The 22,001-nt window shown below is 38.2% G+C and overlaps 1 protein-coding gene across 1 annotated transcript; it reads left to right on the top strand.

The window, feature by feature from the left end:
• Positions 1 to 1,133: 1,133 nt before the first annotated feature.
• On the top strand, positions 1,134 to 3,223 carry LOC18436486 (GDSL-like Lipase/Acylhydrolase superfamily protein). The gene is made up of 5 exons (XM_006846504.3): positions 1,134 to 1,499; positions 1,727 to 1,857; positions 1,979 to 2,221; positions 2,585 to 2,843; positions 2,934 to 3,223. Exons 1-5 carry the CDS (start codon positions 1,217 to 1,219, stop codon positions 3,170 to 3,172), a joined length of 1,155 nt encoding a protein of 384 aa, XP_006846567.1. The 5' UTR covers positions 1,134 to 1,216; the 3' UTR covers positions 3,173 to 3,223.
• Positions 3,224 to 22,001: the final 18,778 nt, after the last annotated feature.

Genomic DNA, 22,001 nt, shown 5'->3' with positions numbered 1-22,001 from the left:
TAGGCTTGACGTCGATCACATTGACATTTTCAAAAGCCTGTCGCATGCAAAGAGCATGAGAGAGCCAACTACACATGCTAGTACTGGTACTATCCGAAGAGCGTTGGACTCGTTCTTCTCGAGTTTTAGAACGAGCTCTTCTAGCGTGCTCCCGCTTGAAGTTCTTATGCATCTACTCTCTCGGATAAAGGATATATAAGGATTTTATCAATAGGGATTGCAGGCTATGAGACCATTTATCATTAGTACAAGAAGGTCACAATTAATCCTAGCCGTTAGATGTCCAATTGGATGGCTTGGAGTGTGTCATGAAGTTCAAGGAATTTTTTGTTGGGCTTTTAGTGTAACCACAAGTAATACTTACCATCATTTGATTTGAAATTTGAAGAAAAATAATGGTTGTAACCTCCTTGTACTAAAAGTAAATAGTCTCTGTGTATACTTTGCCTTTTCAATATTAAATATTGCAACTACATAAGTATTTTATTAAAAGATGCAGTTTCTATAAGGCCTACTCTTTACGAAAATAAAGTAAAGCCTCACTTTAAATCCTCATTAGAAAAGCACATTGGGGATCAGAAATCTCCATGATGGCTCTAAAATCAATTTTCAACACCCAATATGAAATTTGAAGATCAAAAAATGCTAAAGGAATAGATAATGTCTTACAGTATATATACTATTTTCAGGGTTTGAAATTCATTTTCTTTTCTTTTTTTTTAGAGACATATGGTAAGGCTGATATGATCGATTTGAAGGTTTTCCAATACCATAACAACAATTTTTAATTTATATTGACTTATTTATTTTGATAAGGTTGCAGCCCTATCAAAATATTTTTTTTAAAAAAAAGTGAAATTGGATTTTGAGTTTAAAAATAGTGTTATGAAATTCAATGCTCCTCGAGCAATCTTATAAATTTTTTTCCTATTCAGGTTATTTATCAGAACATATATGGTCCCTTGTGAGAAAATTAAATTCCACAATTCGGGGCACTAAAAGTACTCCAAAAATGGAGTTTTGCTAGAGGGTGTAAATCGAAGATATGCTCCGGCGAGAGCACACGATCTTTTGCCTATTTGGTTCAAACGGGTGAGTGTCGATCAAGGATATTTTGGATCATGACCTCCCCCTTATTAAGTCAAGCAGGAGTGCACTCCCTGGCATTCCAAATCCTGGCTTCCCACAAGAACCAAAAAGCAAAGGCATTGGCAACATGGCTGCTTTGTCTGCATCGTTCCTATTTTATTTTGTCTCTCTAATTCTGGCTCCTGCTGTTCAAGCCAAGACGCTAGCCGCCACCCTTAAACCAATGCTATATGCGTTTCCTTCCTATTTGCCTTTCATTTTCGGAGACTCCTTGGTCGACGCCGGCAATAATGACTACATCTTAACACTCTCCAAGGCCGATTCTCCTCCTTATGGTATCGACTTCACAGCTTTCAGTGGCCAACCAACAGGGAGGTTCACTAACGGGAAAACCATCTCTGACATAGTCGGTATGGTAGTCTACTATTACACCTTGCATTAGCATTAGATAGATGATCGCTCAAGTTCCATCAGTGTTTTAAATTCCGGTGGGTCGAACTAGAATCCCCAATTTCAACGTGCTAACCGGTTTGGCAGGACACTGTTTGGGGTTTTAAAACATTGGTAACACCCATCTTCAGAGTGGATGTTTAATCTATTCCCACAATTAACCATCCTACTCTCCATCTATGCTTAGGTGAATCACTGGGTGCAAAGACCTATGCTGCCCCTTACTTAGCACCTACTACACATGGTTCGGTGATCCTTGGAGGTGTCAACTATGCATCTGGGGCTTCAGGGATTTTAAATGAGACTGGTTCCATATTTGTATGTGTATTTCTCCCGATGAAGATGTTTCATGCCATAAGTATATTCATAAGCTTCCAATTCTTTTACCTTTTAATGAATTTGCACTCGGTTCATTTATATTGTTTATCTTTTGGAGTAGATAGGCAGAGTTCCTTTGGCGAAGCAGGTTGATTATTTTGAGGAAACTAGAGAAGAGTTGGTCAAAATGGTAGGAGAAAAAAGAACCAGAGAAATTTTGAAGGAAGCGATCATCTCAGTAGCAGCAGGAGCAAATGATATACTGAACTATTTGCAACCTCCCTTACCCATCATAGGCAAGAAGAAGGTCACTGCTAGTGAACTTCAAGATGCCATGGTGTCCAACTTAACCCTTCAACTCAAGGTGTCCATGCTTATACCAATTGCTTATTTCTTTCCATATTTTCTAATCAGTCCATTTTTCCCTTGGCTAAAGAGTATCTAAGGTGGGCTTGAAATTTGAACAAACTCAAGGTTGCAGCCAAGACTAACTTTCAATTGAAATGTTGGTTTGATGATAAGGACCACATCACCCTAATTCATAGGTTCGAATTCAAGCCAGCCACCACAAAGGGAAAATGAATCCATTTTTTTAGTTTAGTGTTAACTTTACACGTTGTAGGAATGGAACTCAAGCGTCATGTTGTTTGAGCACTAGGCCCTTAAGCATGTTACTAAGATAAGAACATTCATATTCTGTATTAACTAATTGTTTACTTTTCACTAGAGATTGCACACATTCGGGGCCAGGAAATTCGTAGTGGTCGATGTGGGACCTCTTGGATGCATTCCATTGATTCGCGCACTGAATCTTGTGGCGAATGGGGGTTGCTCATCGGATGCTAATAAAGCGGTAGTGGGATACAACAAAAAGTTGTACCAAATGTTGCAGAAGTTGAACATAGAATTGGGACCCCAAGCTATATTTGTCTATGCAAATTCTTATGACATAGTGATGGATATTGTACAAAATCGCAGTAAATATGGTGAGATTAAGAAAATATCCTTTCCCCTCTCTAGAAATTGTTCCATCTAGCCTCCTGTGGCTAAACTTACGGTTTATTTGGCATTGCTAGGTTTTGAAGATGGAAACAATCCTTGTTGTGGTGCAATTCCTCCATTCATTTGCATTGTTAGAAAAGATACAAGAAACAATAGTTCCATGTTCTGTGATGACCGCTCCAAGTTTGTGTTTTGGGATGTATTCCATCCAACTGAGGCAGCGAACAACATTATTGCCAACAAATTACTAGATGGCGATAAAACCAGTGCTTTTCCATTCAATATTCGGCAGTTGCACAAGTATAAAGCATAAGATAAAAATTAATCAATGAATTATGAGTTGACTCTTTGGGCCCTGGACTAACTACAAACCTAATGGTGTTCTTGGTTTCCTGGATTTTGAATGTTGTTCAACAAAAACAGTGAAGGGGTCCAACATTTCAGCCCTCTGTTCATTTTCTTTCTTCAAAACTTTTTATGGGAAAAATTTCTTTTCAAACCTTGAAGGGTCGGACCATTCTCGGCTCCAAGAACTGTTGCTAACATTGAAGTGGCCGTGAAACTAAAATGTTTTGTGTTTGATTAAGTGGCGCATTTTCTTTCAAAATGACCTGAAAATTCACCTGGGGGTTCAATGGAAAGAAAACTGTGATAAGGTTTATGGTGTGAAAAACAAAATCTATATGTAGAAAATTCAAGGTAGGGGATTTGTGTAATTTTTCCTTTTGTAAATGACATAGAAAACTAGTATTTTCAGTTGTGTAGCACAAAATAATGAAATTTTCGGTGTTTCCACACCTATATTTGGGTGTGGAGTAATATAGGTGTGGAGTGCCATTGTTGTGCTTCAAACTCATTGTCACTCGAAATGCTGCCCCAAGAGCTCTCATATGAATTTTTGGGTGCCCCAACATCTCTCCTATGTATTTTTGGGCGGCATTGCTGGGAAATGGTTTGGTGAAATAAGGCCAAAAAATGAAAAAAAAAATACGAAAAACACCTTGTTGTTTCCGGGCAAGCAGAGCACTTTCTCAAGACAATATTTGTCCCCTTCGATACTATAGTTGGAGTGCATAAGAAAAAGTATTTCATCCTCGGGATACAAAAAAACATAAGGTCTTTTTATATGCTTTACAGTTCCACGCAACTGAACTAGATGCCTACTGTAGAACACTAGAAGTATGTATTCTTAGTGAGAGAAAGAGAGTAAAAATGAGTAGAGAGAAAGGGATGAGTGCTCTGTATGCTCTTAGGAATTTCGTAGAAAGACAATGGAGTGTTGTATCTTTCGTATGGGGAAAATGACCATTTTTATAGAGCTCCAAAAGGCTGCCTATAAATTGTTGAAGTGGTTACGTGCACCACCAACAGTCACAAGTTACATGTACTGCCTTTAATCGCGATGGTTATAATCTGTTACAAGCCTCCATCTCTTCAATTGATAGTGACCATTGAATGTCCCACACACAACCCTCTCGCAAAACGATATCTAGCCTTGAGGCCTACTCGTATTTAATTGAGGGAGCTCATGCACCGATGCAAGCATGCAAAGTGAATCATCAAGTACTGACACCCATAGCCATGCCCACGTCCTCGCACACGTGCTTGTGCGTCGAACACTTTGTGTGCTTCGCACATACACCATTATTCTCACCTTTGTTTTAAGAGTATAAAGCATGAGAATACTCATACTTAAATACCACTTAATCCATACTCCTCTTCAATGTGGGACTGAAACCCACACCTTTCTCTTTACAAAATAAAACTTAAAGAAATCCACATAAAACACTAAATTATTTTGAAAATAAAAAAAATACTAACAGGCATCTCTTTAGAAAATAAAACTTAAAAAAATCCACATAAAACACTAAATTATTTTGAAAATCAAAAAAATACTAACAGGCATCAGAACATAACCAACACGTACAATATAAAGGACAAAAGGGTGCATCCAAAAGATAGAAATGCATTGGACCTTGAACATTTATTTAGCAATCCTCAACGCCCTATCCACACAGACTAGTCTGGATCCATAGAATAGCTTTTCCATGGACCTTTACAAGTAAAACAACTCTGAAAAAAGTAACTCTGAGCACGTCAAGCATACTACAGGGAGAGCAACTTATGCACTTACTCCTCCTGGCAAAAGACGTGTTAGGATTTAAGAACGCTATTAGATACGGAAACAAGAATCTCCAAAATTGCATCCCACCAAAATCATGTACTTATCCAACTAGAAACAAAATAGGAAAGAGCACGAGCCATAATACGAGAAATAAAACATAAAACACACACTCCACAAGACCATAGAGATTTACATGGTTCACCCAAGAGGGCTACATCCATGGGCAAGGCAAACTGAAATCCACTATATCAATGAAAGTTATATCACATATTTTGTGGATGAAAGTTAACTCTTTAATCCTCCACAAAACCCAGTCGAGCAAACCCTTTAAGACCCGATCATCCGATCGGCATCCGTCGATCTCTCATCTCTATTCTACAGCTAAATCAATGTCCCAGAAGAGACCATCTCCATTCTACAGCTAAACCACTGTCCACAAGGAGAACCTTAAGAGCAACTGAGATTTTATCACACTAAAAGGGGAAACCACATAAGATCTTCTTGCAAACTGCTTCTCTATGAGAAACCAGCCTCAATCTATAAGAGGTACATCCATGGTGTTTTTCTCCGTAGGAAGCCCTCTTCTCGATTAGGGAGGCCTTGCATATGCTGAGGAAGCCCTTCCTCTCTCTTTAGAGGAAGCCATCTTTCCCGTATAATGATCCAAATCGAACACACAAAAACAAATTCTCTGCACTTTCATCCTAGATATATATATAGGGAAAGGATTTGATATGCCCGCTTGCGTATGAGGCATTCTACGTCAACGATTGTGATTGTATTTACCCAATCATCTTGATTTTAAATCCCAAGGGCCCTATGGCATTGAAAAGAAACAACTGACAGCGGTGATCCATCTCTCCCTCTCACACGATGGGAACTCTCTCTCTCTCTCTCTATCTACCGCTCACCTCTCTCTCTCCATCTCCTGCCTGCCTCTCTCTCTGTAACTCATCTCTCTCTGTCTCTCTCTAGCTGGCTCCTCTCTCTCAAACCCTCATTGCCCCTCTCTCTCAAACCCTCGATGACCCTCTCTGAAATCCTCGCTGGCCTGCTGCCCCTCTCTCTCAATCTCTCTAAAACTCGCCCCTCTCTTTCAATATCTTACCCGCCTACCCCTCTCAGCCCCTCTCTATACATCTCTCGTTGCCCATCCCTCTCGTTTTGGGGGTTTGGTTGTTTTGGGTTTCGGAGGTTGCCCATTCCTCTCGTTTTGGGGTTTGGATGTTTTGGGTTTTAGGGGTCTGATATAGTTACAAAGCCAACTGAAGCGATGATAGCATGGTTAACGTAGTATTGGGTTTCAACCCAACAGCTTGAAGCTCGAAACTAAAATTGCAAGGATTCTGAGTAAAGAAGCAGTCCTTTTTGTGCCTTCTGGTACAATGAGTAATCTCTCGTTGCCATCTCTCTCAATCTCCCTCTATGCCCCCCTCTCTCTCTAGAAATATAATCTAAAACACTGCTCCCTTGCTGTTGCAAAGGCGATTGGGACAATCTTCGGTGGATTTGAGGTTCAAGTATGCTATTTTTTATTCTTTACCCATTAATGTTTTATTTTGATTTCTAAAGTCGATTTCTTTAATTTTTTTAGGAGATTTTTGAATTTGTTTCAGTGCTTTCTTTTAATCCTTTCTTTTTTTTATAGGATATTGTGTTTGTGCTTTATTTTGAGTTTTACATGTGATATGAATTTCTAGTTTTGGGTTTTGGGGTTTTGGTTGTTTTGGGTTTTGGCGGTTTTGGTTGTCTCTGTGCATAAGCTTTGCTCTGAGATTCGTTCTTAAGATGATAAAACAAATTTTTTTTTTGGTTCCCTCTCTCTCTCTCTCTCTCTCTAAATATACAACGTAAAACATAAAAAATTTATGAAATTTCAAAAAAAATTTGTACTTGTATAAAAAATTTCTATATAGGAAAATTGTTTTGCTACTCTTTGATTCAGAGAAAAATTTCAAGAACATAGTGTTTTGTACTGTTTGAACTGTTTTCATTCATAGCAAAATTTCAAGAACATTGTTTTGCACGGAACTGTTTTACTACTCTTTGATTCAGAGCAAAGTTTCAAAAAAATTTCATTAGTGTTATGGTTCACTGTGAGATTAGAGGAAGTGAAGTGATTCTTGGAGATTAAAGCCATATTCATCTTTTAGAGAATGGAGGGATTTCGACAATTGGATGCACTCATTCAAAAACAATTTCGAGCAATTTGGATGGAACGATGGATATCAATCTTATTGAAACTGCAATCAGGGATCCTGTAGAGGCCATGTGTTATCTGACTATATGGCTTATTTCTTGGAGAATACGCAGGCTAAGTATGTTTTCTCTTTTGGTTTGATGGATGAAATTTGGGTAACTAAATTTTTGAGTTCTTACATGCTCGTTTTTTGTTTTTTTTTTTTTCTAACGGTGTATTCTTGTGGTGCTATGTGTCGAATTTAATTTGAAGATTATTACTAATTGATAGGCAATTATTTTAGTGTTTGATGATTTCTCTAGATACCCATCAGAAATAAAGAAAAGAGAAGAAATAACGATATGGTTGGGTTTTCTTTTCTGTAATTGTGATTTTACAATTTGCTGAACTTTTGCAATGTTTATGTTGAGCCTGCTTTCAATATTCTACAATGATTTTCTTTAGTAGCATGTGCTTAATTAGCATCTCTTGGATTGTGTCCAAGGCTCTAAGCTGAAATCGCCTAAATTTCTGAACGGCACTTTTTATAAAAATATTCTTCAAATGCTAAATCAATGTATCTAATGTTAAGCCAAATTTCTCTGTGTTCTGGTCTTCATACTTATATTATATGGCCCATTAATTTTTCTGGCTTCTTGGCAGTTTCATTATTTTATTTTATTTTTTTCTTTGGCATCAATGTATAGAGACGAAGGATTCAACGAATATATTCACTTTGTTTTCAAATCATGTCTGGTACTCAGTGAGGCTCCATTAACTTCGTTTTCTGATTTTTCTTCATGAAAATGACATGGTCTCAGTTCAATCAATGTTGCATACTCGTGATTACTAATGAGACCATGACAATAAAATATTTTCAAAACCTTTTGAATTAATCTAGTTAACCTCTTGTGGGCAGAGGCAAAATATTGTGAATACCATTTGAATGAATTTTGTTTTGTGCGCTTTTCATCATGTGAAGAAGATTCTATCTAATTATGATTATGGGTCCTCCTCAATATAGATATTTGTGGACCTCGAGGTGTTTTAAGATTTTGGAATTGGGTATCCCAACATCCACTCCTTTCTGGTTGTAGGTGGATGGGATCCTTATATTCCAATCTTGTAGTTTGGCTTTTGGGCTTTTGCTCTCATATAGTTCATTTATTATTAATTTGCGATTTGAAACTGTATATGGTCTTTAGACTTCTGTGAGAGCCTGCATAATGGTATATTCTTGCTTTTCTTAAAGTTTTTGCATTTGTTAGGAACAACATATTTCTTGATCAAATTAGAATAAAAAGATGCTAGGTCCATTAGAATGTGGCTCTTTTTTGTGACTACTTTTTTCAATTTTTGAAACATAAAAAATTAAGAACTTAGATTTTACCCGTGTATCAAAAAGTGTTAAGCAGGTCCTAGGTGCCCTGGGGGGTCCAAGCCGCCTAGCGCTTAGGCGGACGGCTAGGCGGGCAGCCAGAACCTAGGCGGCTGCCCAGTTGAAAAACATTAAAATCCCATTGCCCCAATATACCATATTCCAACAATCACACTTGAAAAAAAAAGTAGAAGTCAAGAAAAGAATTTTGATAATCCATATTATTAAAACTGTAAACTGTAAAACTATACACGTGATATAAAAGTCAACACCCAACACTACAGAAATATATAGTCTAACAAAAGTCAACACAACAGTCTACAGACTAAACACTAGACTATACAGTCTAACAAAAGTCAATGGTCAACAGACTCAACACAATAGTCAACAGACTCAATACAACAATCAACAGACTCAACACTCAACACTCAACACCAAGAGGCAAGAGTCTTCAATCATCATCATCATCAGAAGAAATATCAATAGTACAAGCCTCATCATATGGATCAGAGTCGAGGCTATCATCATCAGAGTCATCTCCATCTTCAATATAACATTCATCCTCCTCTGTTTCTTCTGAATATGCCTCTTTCTCCACCTCTTCTTCTACCTTCCTCTTACTAGTATGTGTCGTCTATGCAAATGAGGCCCTCGGAATCTTGGCTATTGCACCCTTCTTTTAGTGATTCTCTGAACTCAAAATTGTATAATTTCCTCCTTGGTAGCCTCAGGAACATTTTTACATGAGGCAACATCCTCCGCAATACCAACAAGGTGTTTTTTAATCCGATAAATGCCCCCATTAGTATCCTTTCCACAATAATTATATTTAATACGATTTTTATCACTTGGATTCGGGATATAACCATACTACCAACCCAGATCATCACTCCGACGACTAGAAGCTGGAGAAGATACTTCCATAGAACGAGGCTTATTTTCATCCTTTTCTTGTTCTTCAAAATTCAAAAGATGTCAAATCTCATATCGAACTGCTTTAGGAACCTTTGTACAAGAAGCAACATTACCTCTAACACCAGCAAGGTGTTTTTTGAATCGGCTAATACCCTTATTAGTATCTTTTTCTAAAAAATTACCCCTTATATAATTTTTTTCATTTGGTTTTGGGTTATATCCATACTTCCAACCCAATTCACTTTTTTATAAGAGAAGCAAAAATAGATCTATGACAAGGATTTTGTTCTTGTTTTTGTTTTACATAACATAAAAATTACTTAATCTCCTCTCTGGTAGCTTCAGGAACATTTTTACGTGGGGCAACATCCCCATTAATATCGACAAGATGTTGCTTAAACCGGTTTATGCCTCCTTTTCTATCTTTGTTTTAAAAATTGCATCTGAAGTGATTTTTGTCATCTGGATTCGGGTTGTATCCATATTTCCAACTCGAATATTTCCAACTCGAATCTCCAATCGGACTAACTCCTGAAGAAGATATCTCAAAATAAAGCAAGCAATCTAAAAAATGCACTTACTTTGGTTGCTTGAACTCTAAATTTGAAAAACACTTCGATGATCGATCCATTAAAATGTAGTTTTTTGGAGGTTTGTTTTAGTCTAAAGGGGCTTCTTGTGGGTTTAGGGTTCAAATGAAGCTAAAATCCATCATTATTAACCTTTAAATCTTTTAAAATAACAAAATGAAAAAAAAATTATTTTTTCCGCCTCTGGGTGTAGCGCAGTGTAGCAACCCAAGAATTTTTTAGGTCAAAAAGAAGAAGAGAAGGGAGAGAGAGGCCAGCGCCGGCTGAGTAGAGAGAGAGGCCAGCACCGACTGAGTAGAGAGAGAGGCCAGCACTGGTTGTGTAGAAGGGAGAGAAAGGCCAGCGTAGGCTGAGGAGAGAGAGAGGCCAGCACCAGCTGTGTAGAAGGGAGAGAGAGGCCAGTGCTGGTTGAGTAGAGAGAGAGCTAGCGCCGGATGAGTAGAGAGAGGTTAGCGTCGGTTGTGTGGAAGGGAGAGAGAGGCCAACGCCGCTGAGTAGAGAGAGGCCAGCGCCGGCTGAGTAGAAAGAGAGTCTGTGTTTGCTGTGTAGAAGAGAGAGAGACCAGCATAGGCTGTATAGACGAGAGAGAGGCCAGCGCCGGCTGTGAAGATAGAGTAATGGAGTAGTGCCACGTGTGTTACTGTCGTGCATGGACAGTGAGCGCCACCTGCTGACTGCATGTTGTCATGCGCGCCAATTGTCCTGTTTCATGCTACCTAGTGCCACTTGAACTGCCACCCAACCAAGGGTACTTAAGCCCTCCCCTCTCACTCTCACGCCACTTTACTTCTTCCTCATCTCTCTCTCTAAGGCCTAGCCAAGAGCTAAGAAGTAGCTTCCCTTTAGCTCACTATTAAAACAGTCCCTTTGGGGGTTGAAGAAGGCTGTGGGAGAAGGTTTTTGGAAGCAAGATACATCCAAGGTAAGTGGATCCATCACCATTGCATTGTAGTCATAAGGATGAATGGGAAATTATGCATGTTAAATGAGAAATGAAAGTGTATGTGATGTAGAAATTCTTTATGTCTTGTTCCCTAAAAATTGGGGCTTTTGTTCTAGGAAAATGGTGGATGTTGAGAATGAATGCATGATTCTTAGTTCATATAAGAAATGCATGTTATGTGTGTAAGAGAACAGTTGTTATCATGTTCTTCACCATGGAATGAAGGTCATGGAATATGTTCTTGAGATATGTTATATCCCACTTTGAAATTCCAGGAATATGTGTGTCTTTGAGAAAGGTTTTGAACATTCAAATAGGGTCCGATCGACCTCAAAATACTGCCATTAGAAAGAGGTACGAGTCTAGTAAATTGTTCATTTTTCCCATTCCTGAAATTCCTTATGGAAATTTAAGTTAGGTTTCAAAATGAGAGGGTATATCATTGTTGATTGTTTTCCTAGATTTTCCATTGATGCTACTGTGGTCACTGATTTTAACTAACCAATCGAAGTTCATTTTAGGTCAAACACATCCATTTGAAATATCTTTGAATGAGCTAAAATTTTCATGAGAAACTATTTGGAAATTCTTCTTAGATTGAAAGGTATACTTCGTTTTATGAAAGTATGTCATTGTGGGCAGTGTTGATAAAATTCATAACTATCACTTTGCTTGACATGAATCTTTGAACCACCAAATGGAATCCAAATGCTTTCAAATTAATGGTTCTAAAAAGATATATGTCTTGGCTTAAACTTTGATTTTGGAACTGTCACAAGTTGCTTCACGGTTCGGGAGTTATAGTGATATGAAACAGGGTATGTCGCTGTCCCTTGTGCACCGCAGGGTGCAACTAGTAAACCCTCACCTCTTTGAACATTTAAGAGGCCAAACGAGGTCCAATTTGAAAGATAAGATTGTCTAATGTAAAATTTGCTTCGGAACGATCTCTAAATTCCAAATGAATTGGAAGTTATGACCCGGTCTTTGATCGAATATTACTGTTTGAAATTTCAGAAAAGGTGACATCGACACTGAGACTTCGTGACCCTAATAAAGTATGATACTGAAACTATTCCTCTGTGACACTGATGCAGATTTTCTATGATATTATTATTGTTCTCATGTGTTACTGATACCATCACCATGTGATTGCATACTGGGATTCTGTTATATGAGTTATGCATGCTATGACCACTACCCAATGGGTCCCCCATTAGTAGAGGATACTGTAATATCTGTTATATTGATGCTGCTATGCATATTATGACCGCTACGCAATGGGTCCTCCATTAGTAGTGGATATTCTGTTTCTGTTATATGAACTCTATTATATGTGACTTCTGGCCACTACGCAATGGGTCCTCCATTAGTAGTGGATATTCTGTTGTGTCGGCAAGTTTTGATTCTGCCCTGACTCCAATAATAGGAGTGGAGTCGGGAGATAACTGTAAACAACAGGGTGGGTTGTGCCCCCCAAATTATTATGGGCACTATGCATTGGGTCATCCAATGATGGTGTAATGCCCTTTCGCCTGAAGGCGCAAGGAGTAGGCCGTATCTTGCAAGGCCTCAGCCTATCAAAACCCCAAAGCTCATTGGGGATGGGTGTGTGAGTGAGGATGTTACGAAGTGGGACCTCCACTTGTAATATTCCTTGGTCCTAAATGAGGGTAGAAGTCCCAATTCTCAGGATTAGCTTAGCCTGATAGATGTGGCTTCTACTTCAAGAGTAACTTGATCTGTTCTACTTGTCTGAATTTTTTATTCTATGAGAACATCCAACTGTAACTGCAACATGCATAAAGGGTGATGTCATCTCAAGAACAAGTAATGCACGGTTAACTAAGTCATGTCCTCTTTATATAGCATTCATATGTACTCTGATATGTGACTATACTTTGCGAGACAAATGCGATTTCTGATGAACCATGGTCATGTTATTACATATACACTGATCGTCAGGAATGCAGGGGTAGTGTTCTACTTTCTGTGCTTAGTGCTCACTCCGCTTATTTCATATGTGTAGAGTGATAGTGCTTGACCGCGCATGATTAGCATCTGACCGGTAATAGCAAGCGTGCGAAGTTCAAACCGGTTTAAGTTCCCTTTTTGTCTTTATAGGTATCTGGTGGCTCTGCCACGTTTTTCTTTGTTTGATGTAATGTTTTGGGATGAATGTTAGGCTCGTAATCTCAAAACTTTATTATAAAGACGTTTGGAAAGGAATGAAGCTAATGGTTTTAATTTATTTTGTTTTCTTTGCTTGATGGGATGTATTTATTTTCTTCTCATGGTTTTGCTTTGATTCCTCACTTTTAACATGTGTTAATGCCACTCCCATCTGAGTGACGTACGCAACCTCCGGTCGCAATCCTGCACTTTGTTGCCCTCCGGTTTGGGAAAACCAAGGACCACAGTTTTACCACCTAGGCCTAGGGGCTGCACCCAGGCCTTCTGGACGGCCTAGGCAGCCGGCTAGGCGCTAAGCGGTCTGTTTTTTAAATCAATGGATTTTACTGCAAATATTGAAGGATGGTCACCTTCCTCGCATTTGAGTTCTCATTTGCATGAACAAGCTAATTTCTTGGATCCTTTGTTGATGCTCTTTAATGGTTCTCTTGTAATTGAGTTTGTAGCAAGGTTTGCCAATTATGAAGATAGTTCTTTCATTTTTGCTAATTTCTGTCATTAAAATATTAAAAGAAACACCAGAGTATTGATATATATATTTTTGATGAAAAGGGACCAACATCAAAAGGGTGCGGTTTATACAGAGCCGAAGCTTTAAATAATCAAAATAAAACCCACTTTCAAATAATATAAAGAAATGTGGTTTCAATAGCAATATATTTTTATTTTTATTTTTAAAATTTAAATCCCCAAAAATAGTGTAGATCGAACAGATCTTTGAAAACTTGAAAATCGTGAAAATTGACGGTCCAAAATGCATTACAAGATGCACTATTTACAAAAATTGAAGTCCATTTTTTTCTCATGTCCATGCATCTTGATGTCGAGATGATCATTTTGAGGATATTTGGGCATCAAAATAACCTTTTGCTCATCTCCATGCATCTTGAGAGTTCCTTTTAGTTATCTCATTTTTCTTTTGATTATTCATGTTCTCTTCTTCTCCACTTATTTATAAACATTAGAATGTCTTGACTTGTTGAAATTTTTTAACCTCATTCATGTCCTTTTAGCACTTATTTATAAACATTAGAATGTCTTGACCCACATGTTGTGTTTGTTTAAAGGAGGTCCCTCACATTTCCTTTCACCTTTGCTCTTCTTGTGGGGTAGAAGCATGTGTCCTGCTCCAAGGATGTGGCAAAATATTGTAAGTGTGTTGCTCAAGCTGGGTCATCTCAGTTATTGCATGATTGGTCAGAGAGGTGGATGGAATTCGAAGGCAATTCAAAGCTATCTACAAGCCGTTGTTACTGTGATGAACCATGTGGTGTCCCATTCCTTGGTGCTTCTCCAACATGGCAAGGCTTATGGTGCCACAGAGCCATACATATCAAATGTCATGCAAGCTTGTCGAAGTCATCAGGAAATATATGTGATTTGGGTCCACTTAATAGACTCATTCTTTCTCCACTATGTGTTAAGGCAATGAATGAGGAGAGGATTGGTGGTTGCGGGAAATTGAGCTCCATCACTCAAAAGATTGCATCATCAGTACTGGGCCAGATTAGGAGGCACAAGAGTAAAACCCACAAAAAGTGTTCCTCTTTTTATATCATTACAATTATATTTCAATTTTCCTATCACTCTTACTTGTTTGGTGATGTATTGTAATATGGATAGTAGGTTAAATAATAGTAACATATGTTAGTACAATTGGGTACAATAATTAATTTTTTTTATTCTATACTGAAGAAAAGATTTGTTTGGTGTGCCTTTACTTAATGAAACTTGACATTGTCTCTCAAAAAAACTAGAAACTCTCCTAGATATATGTGTTGGTTGGGTTGCACTGCTGCAGCTATTCTTATACATACTAATAATTGGAATTGATTATCACATTTTTGTTCCATTTTGATTTCATGAGTTTGACCCCAAGTTACATATCAAAAAGAAAGTGTTAAGCAAGGACCCTTAAGTTCCCAAACTATTACTACTTCAATGTAACTCATATATGAGAGAGATGACATTCCAAGACAATCTCTCATTCCTCAAGTAAACTTAAAATCAATTCATTAGTAATTTACAAAATGATGAAGCTAGGTGTTCTCAAAATCTTCAACAATAAAATTGTGATGTCGAAAAATACGGCGTAATGTATCCAATTTGAGGACAATGAGTGCGATGAATTACAATGTTTTAGAGAGGTTTACAATGAGTGCGATGAATTCCAATGTTTTAGAGAGGTTTAGCCACTATCTCACTCTCGCTCTGCCTTCATGTTTTAGTTCAGACGGGAGCATGGGTTCAAAGCTGAGTGAGGCAAGAGTTCTCTCTCTTCCATGGTGCTTCATGTTTTGAGAGAGAATCCATCGTGTACTACTTGTTTAGAGAGAGAATGAGAAACTAGCTTGATCATGAAACTGGCTTGGTTGACCATGTGTAATCTCTTTCTTAGAATTAATGTTGGCTTGGTTGAGTATGTTTAATCTCTTTCTTAGAATTAATGCATTCCTACAACAAGAACAACAACTAAACATATGTATGAGCTCAAAATGTCACTGGATCTATGTTGCACTATTACAAAATGCAACAACACAATTGTACAAAGAAAAATACAAGTGCCACTAGATCAATGTTGCACTCTATTAAATATTCAACATAGAACTGTACAAGTAAAATATAAGTGCCAATGGATCTGTGTTGTACTCAATGCAACACACAAAACCACATTGTATTTCAACTCATATTCATGTTCTATAACACACATGATTAGCCCAAAACATTGTCAACTCCAATATTCGCCATCAACCAGCTGCTTTCCACCAATTTCAGATCACTTTGTTGTACTCAACCTAATTCATAAAACTACTCTGTATTTCAATAATCATATTCATGTTGTCTATAAATTTTGCAAGCAATAAAACGCAATCACTAACAATTCAACAAGCAAGCAATCACTACATTACATTCTCCACCTATCCAAACATTCATGAGAAAATTATACAATAACACAAAATGCTTTGCCAAATTCAATAAAAGATAGTCAAAATCAAACAAGTTCTTCTTTACTTGTTCTATGCCGAGAGAGAGAGAGACAGAGAGAGAGTAACTGATTTGTGCCTTAAGTTTAGAAGAGAAACTTACTGCAACATTCATGGAAAAATAAAGACAATTAAGGGTTTTACATGCATTATGATCCAAATGGTAATTACAACAAAATGACGACAACACTATCCAACACACATGGTAACATCCAACATAGCATAGGTTATACAATTTCAAAGACAAAGGCAGCATCTAACAACACATGGTGCTTATATTAGGCTATTGATTTCAAAGTGCAAATCAATTCATTTTTACACAATCACAAAACACAAAACCATTCAACTACTGAAAAACGAAAACCCTCAAAAGCCAAACTTTTCGAGTAAAAAAAGAGTCTCTCTCTCAAGCAATTTCACAAAAAATACCTCACACCCACAGAAACCCTGAACCACCTCATTTTCCCTTCTCTGCAAAACCCCTTGGACACAATACAAGAGTTGCTAATTAAGCACATGCTGCTAAAGAAAATCGTTGTAAAATATTGAAAGCAAGCTCAACATAAACATTGCAAAAGTTCAGGAAAATGTAAAATCACAATTACAGAAAAGAAAACCCAACCAAATCATTATTTCTTCTCTTTTTTTTATTTCTGATGGGCATCTAGAGAAATCATCAAACACTAAAATAATTTCCTATGAAACATTAATAATCTTAAAATCAAATTCGACACATAGCACCACAAGAATACATCATCCATTAGAAAAAAAAAAAAAAAGAGCATGTAAGAACTCAAAAATTTAGTTACCCAAATTTCAGCCATCAAACCAGAAGAGAAAACATACTTATCTTGTGTATTCTCTAAGAAAATGAGCCATGTAGTTGGATAACACATGGTCTCTGCAAGATCCCTGATTGCAGCTTCAATAAGATTGATATCCATGGTTCCATCCAAATTGCTCGGAACTATTTTTGAATGAGCGCATCCAATTGTCTAAATCCCTCCATTCTCTAAAAGATGAATATGGCTTTGATCACCAAGAATCACTTCACTTCCTCAAATCTCACAGTGAACCATAACACTAATGAAATTTTCCTAAAATTTTGCTCTGAATCAAAGAGTAGCAAAATAGTTCTGAGCAAAACAAGGTTCTTGAAATTTTGCTCTGAATCAAAACAGTTCAAAGAGTACCATAACACTATGTTCTTGAAATTTTGCTCTGAATCAAAGACTAGCAAAACAATTTTCCTGTATAGAAATGTTTTATATAAGCACATAATTTTTTTAAAATTTCAAAAATTTTCTATGTTTTAGGTTGTATTTTTAGAGAGAGAGAGAGGGGACCAAAAAAAAAAAGAAAAAGAAAACTCATTTTATCATCTTAAGAACGAATCTCAGAGCAAAGCTTATGTACATAGACAACCAAAACCAAAAACAACCAAAACCCCAAAATCCAAAAAGAAAAATTGATATCACATGTAAAAATAAAAATAAAGCACTAACACAATATCCTCTAAAACAAAATAAGGATTAAAAGAAAGCACTGAAACAGATTAAAAAATATCCTAAAAAAGTAAAGAAATCGACTTTAGAAATCAAAATAAAATAGTAACGGGTAAAGAATAAAAAATAACGTACCTGAACCTCAAATCCACTAAAGATTGTCCCATTCGCCTTTGCAGCAGCAATGGAGCATATAAAATATCTGAAATTTTCTGTGTTTTAGGTTGTATTTTTAGAGAGAGAGGGGAGTCATAGAGGGAGATTGAGAGAGATGCGCAATGAGAGATTGCTCATTGTCCTACAAGGCACAAAAAGGACTGCTTCTTTACCCAAAATTCTTGCCATTTCAGTTTCGAGCTTCTAAGCTGTTGGGTCGAAACCGAAGACTACGTTAATCATGGCTGCTATCATAGCTTCAGTTGGCTTTATAACTGTATCAGACCCCCAAAACCCAAAACAACAAAACCCCAAAACGAGAGGGATCGGCAACCCCCAAAACCCAAAACAACCAAAACCCCAAAACGAGAGGGATGGGCAATAAGAGATGTATAGAGAGGGGTTGAGCGGGGTAGGTAGGAGAGAGATTGAAAGAGAGGGGCAAGTTTTAGAGAGATTGAGAGAAAAGGGGCAACAGGTCAGTGAGGATTTCAAAGAGGGCAATCGAGGTTTGAGAGAGAGGGGCAATGAGGATTTGAGAGAGAGGGGCCAGTCAGAGAGAGACGGAGAGAGATGAGTTATAGAGAGAGAGGCAGGCGGGAGATGGAGAGAGAGGTGGGCAAGAGATGGAGAGAGAGAGAGTTCCCATCGCGCGAGAGGGAGAGATGGGATGCCGCTGTCAGTTGATTCTTTTCAATACCGTAGGGCTCTTGGGTTTTAAAATCTAGATGATCGGTAAAATACAATCACAACCGTTGGCGTACAAAGCCTCATACATGAGCGGACGTATCGAATCCTTTCCCATATATATATATATATATATATATGGGAAAAATCTTCCCAACACCTATAGGTAAAAATGAACAGTAATTTCGCCTACTCTCATCACCGTTCAAAGTTCATTGCACGATCACGATTGTCTAGTAGTGTTTCATTTTTCATTTTTTTCTTACAAATCAAAATGACCTGAAATTTAGAAAGTGTATACATCTTAGTGAGGCGCACCTAATAAAAATATAAAACACATATTTTGGGGGTATTTTGGTTTATTATTTTCATGTAAAATATTTTTTTGATATTTATCGCTGATTTGCCTACTTTTGATGAACACAAGCTCTGAATTTCAGGTCATTCCGATTTGTAAAGAAAAATTGAAAAATGAAACACTATCAGACAGTGGAATGAACTTTGGAGGGTGATGAGGGTAGGTGAAATCACTTTTCATTTTCACCTATAATGGACAGTGATTTTGCTTGCCCTCATCATCCAAAGTTCATCCCATGATAACGATTATCAGGTAGTATTTCATTTTTCATTTTTTTTATACATATCAGAACGACTTAAAATTTGGAGCGTGTGTTTATCAAAATTAGATGAATCTTTCAAAAATATCAAAACAATATTTTACATGAAAAATATTGACCAAAATACCCCCAAAATTTTTTAGAGGATTTTGGTCAAATTGTTTTTGCAAATTATTTTTTTATATTTTTAATAGGTGCGTCTCACTAAGATGTACACGCATTCCAAATATCAAGTCAATCTAATTTGTAAAAAAAAAGTAAAAAATAAAAAACTATTAGACAATCGTAACCGTGTGATGAACTTTGAAGAGTGATGAGGGTAGACGAAATCGTTGTTCATTTCGCCTATAGGCATTTGGAAGACTTTTCTATATATTATTGATCCTTCTCCTTTTTCCTCTTCTCCTTCTTGTTTTTCTTATCCTTCCTCTTCTAGGTCTCGTGCGAGGATAACCTTGAAATGTCCAGATTTTGAGGCTCTTGACAGAGAGCTTGAAGGAACCGAAATAAGCAAGACGCATCGGAGGCAAGTGGAAAAGACGTTAGCCCAAGTGGCTTGATTCTTGACAGTTGCTGACACCTTGGCCGCTCGAGCCAAGTCGGATCCATCTTCTTCTACAAATGAGTACAAGAAGTCAAAGCCAAATAAATCCCAGTGGCCTCCTGAGCTCAACTTTGAGCAAAGGCTAAGAGAATCAAGAGGGCAGAGCTTATATTCTCAAGAAGCTTGTCACCTGGTACAGGTCTATGAAGTATCATCTAACACGAGGCAAACACTGCAGACACCCATGCAAAGATCGAACAATTCATATGAGGGTGCCTCTAGCCCCACAATCACTGAATCTCAACTTCCCTGTAACTTTCAAATCAAACTCCTGCAGTCTGATATGCTGCCCATATTTGAGGTCGACCCTTCTGTGCCTCAGATCGAGAAAGGTGCAGAAATCATGACCTACCCTGGATCATTATTGGAAGCAGAGATGTCAGGATCATGGGTCTTTGCACTTGAGGTTAATGAGAAGACCTCTGAAGCCAATAATGAGGAGTTGTAAGAGGCCCCAGAAGAATGGGAAGAAAGTGGTCAAGCCACAGCCGATGAACTCGAAGAGATGAATCTAGGGGATGACGCTGACCCCAAACCAACTTTCATCTCGGTAAAATGTCTCCAGAGGAGAAAGAGAATTTCACTGCCTTCTTATGAAAAAACCGAGATGTCTTTATCTGGCATTACCATGAGACGTCTGGTTTAGATCCTCAAGTCGCGGTTCACTGACTTGGCATCGATACCTATGTCAAGCCCGTCAAACAGAAATCAAGGAGGTTCAGGCCCTACCTCGAAATGCAGATAGAAGCTGAAGTGACAAAGCTCAGATAAGCGGGTTTCATTTGAGAAGTCAAGTACCAAAAGTGGCTGGCGAATGTTGTTCCAGTCAAGAAGAAAAACGGACAAATTAGGATCTGCATTGACTTCTGCGACCTGAATACCGCTTGCCCAAAGGACGACTTCCAGTTGCCATTCACGAAGATGCTCATTGATTCTATGGCTCATTGTCAGATCTTCTCCTTCATGGACGGATACTCCAGATATAGTCAGATATGGATGGCACCGAAGATGAGGAAGCCACCGCATTCTTGACTCCAAAAGGGGTGGAATGTTATGTGGAGGACTTGGTGGTGAAATCCGAAGAGAAAGATGCTCATATGAGAGACCTTGAAAAGGAGTTTTAACGGTTACGCCTTCACCAACTCAAAATGAGCCCACTGAAATGTGCTTTTGGCTTGTGTTCAGGAAAGTTCTTGGGGTTCATTGTTAGACATTGAGGGCTAGAAGTTGAGCCAGTCAAGATCATGGAAATCCAGGAAATACTGCCACCAACAATATTGCGAGAGCTGCAATCCCTCCAAGGGCAGCTGGCTTATATCCATAGGTTCATCTCAAACCTATCAAGTCGCTATAAGCCTTTTACGCACTTGTTGACGAAGGATACCTCATTCATCTCGGGATGAAGCATGTCAGGCGGCCCTTGATGACATCACGCAATATTTACTCAATCCTCCAGTAATCTCTGCATCGGTATTGGAAAAGCCTCTCATCCTATATGTGACCGCTCTAGACGAGTCACTTGGGGCATTATTGGCACAGAACAATGACGAACGAAAAAGAGACCGCACTATACTATCTCAGTTGCAAGATGCAAGGGGCCGAGAAGAATTATCCCCCTATTGAGAAGATGTGCCTAGCCCTAATCTTCGCAGCACAAAAGCTCTGCCACTACCTGCTCGATCATGAAATAAGACTTATATCAAAAGCAGATCCTGTAAAGTTCTCATGATACACTCATGCTTGTCGAGACATCTTGCTAAGTGGGCATTATTGCTGATGGAATTCGACATCACATATGTCCCACAAAAGTCCCTCAAGGGCCAAGCTTTGGCCGATTTTCTCACAGCACACCTAGTACTAACAGAATATCCTTTATCAATTGACCTCCTTGATGAAGAAGTATTTTGTGCTGAACTTGCTCACGCGTGGGAGATGTACTTCGACGGAGCTTTCTAATATGATAGGGGAGGCGTCAGAGTGGTATTCATGACTCTGAAAGGAGGAATACTGCCTCTTTGTTTCTCTCTCGTAGAAGCCGGTTCCCATAACGAGGCAGAATATCAGACCCTTATAATTTGATTGGAGATAGCCTTCGATCTAGATTTGGAGAAGCTCAAGATCTATGGCGACTCAAAGTTGGCTATTCGACAGCTTATGGGGATCTATGATGTGAGAAAAGACACTCTCAAGCCTTATTACAATACTACAAAATCGTATATGGCTCAGTTTGATGATGTATCCTCGAGTCACATCCTCATGAGATTAA

This window comes from Amborella trichopoda, chromosome 9, assembly GCF_054954075.1.
Source record: "Amborella trichopoda isolate Santa Cruz 75 chromosome 9, AtrichopodaSantaCruz75HAP2 v2.0, whole genome shotgun sequence".
In the NCBI taxonomy this organism is placed as follows: Eukaryota; Viridiplantae; Streptophyta; class Magnoliopsida; order Amborellales; family Amborellaceae; genus Amborella; species Amborella trichopoda.
Note: the sequence above shows the minus strand (reverse complement) of the source record. Positions and strands in the feature narration are given on the sequence as shown.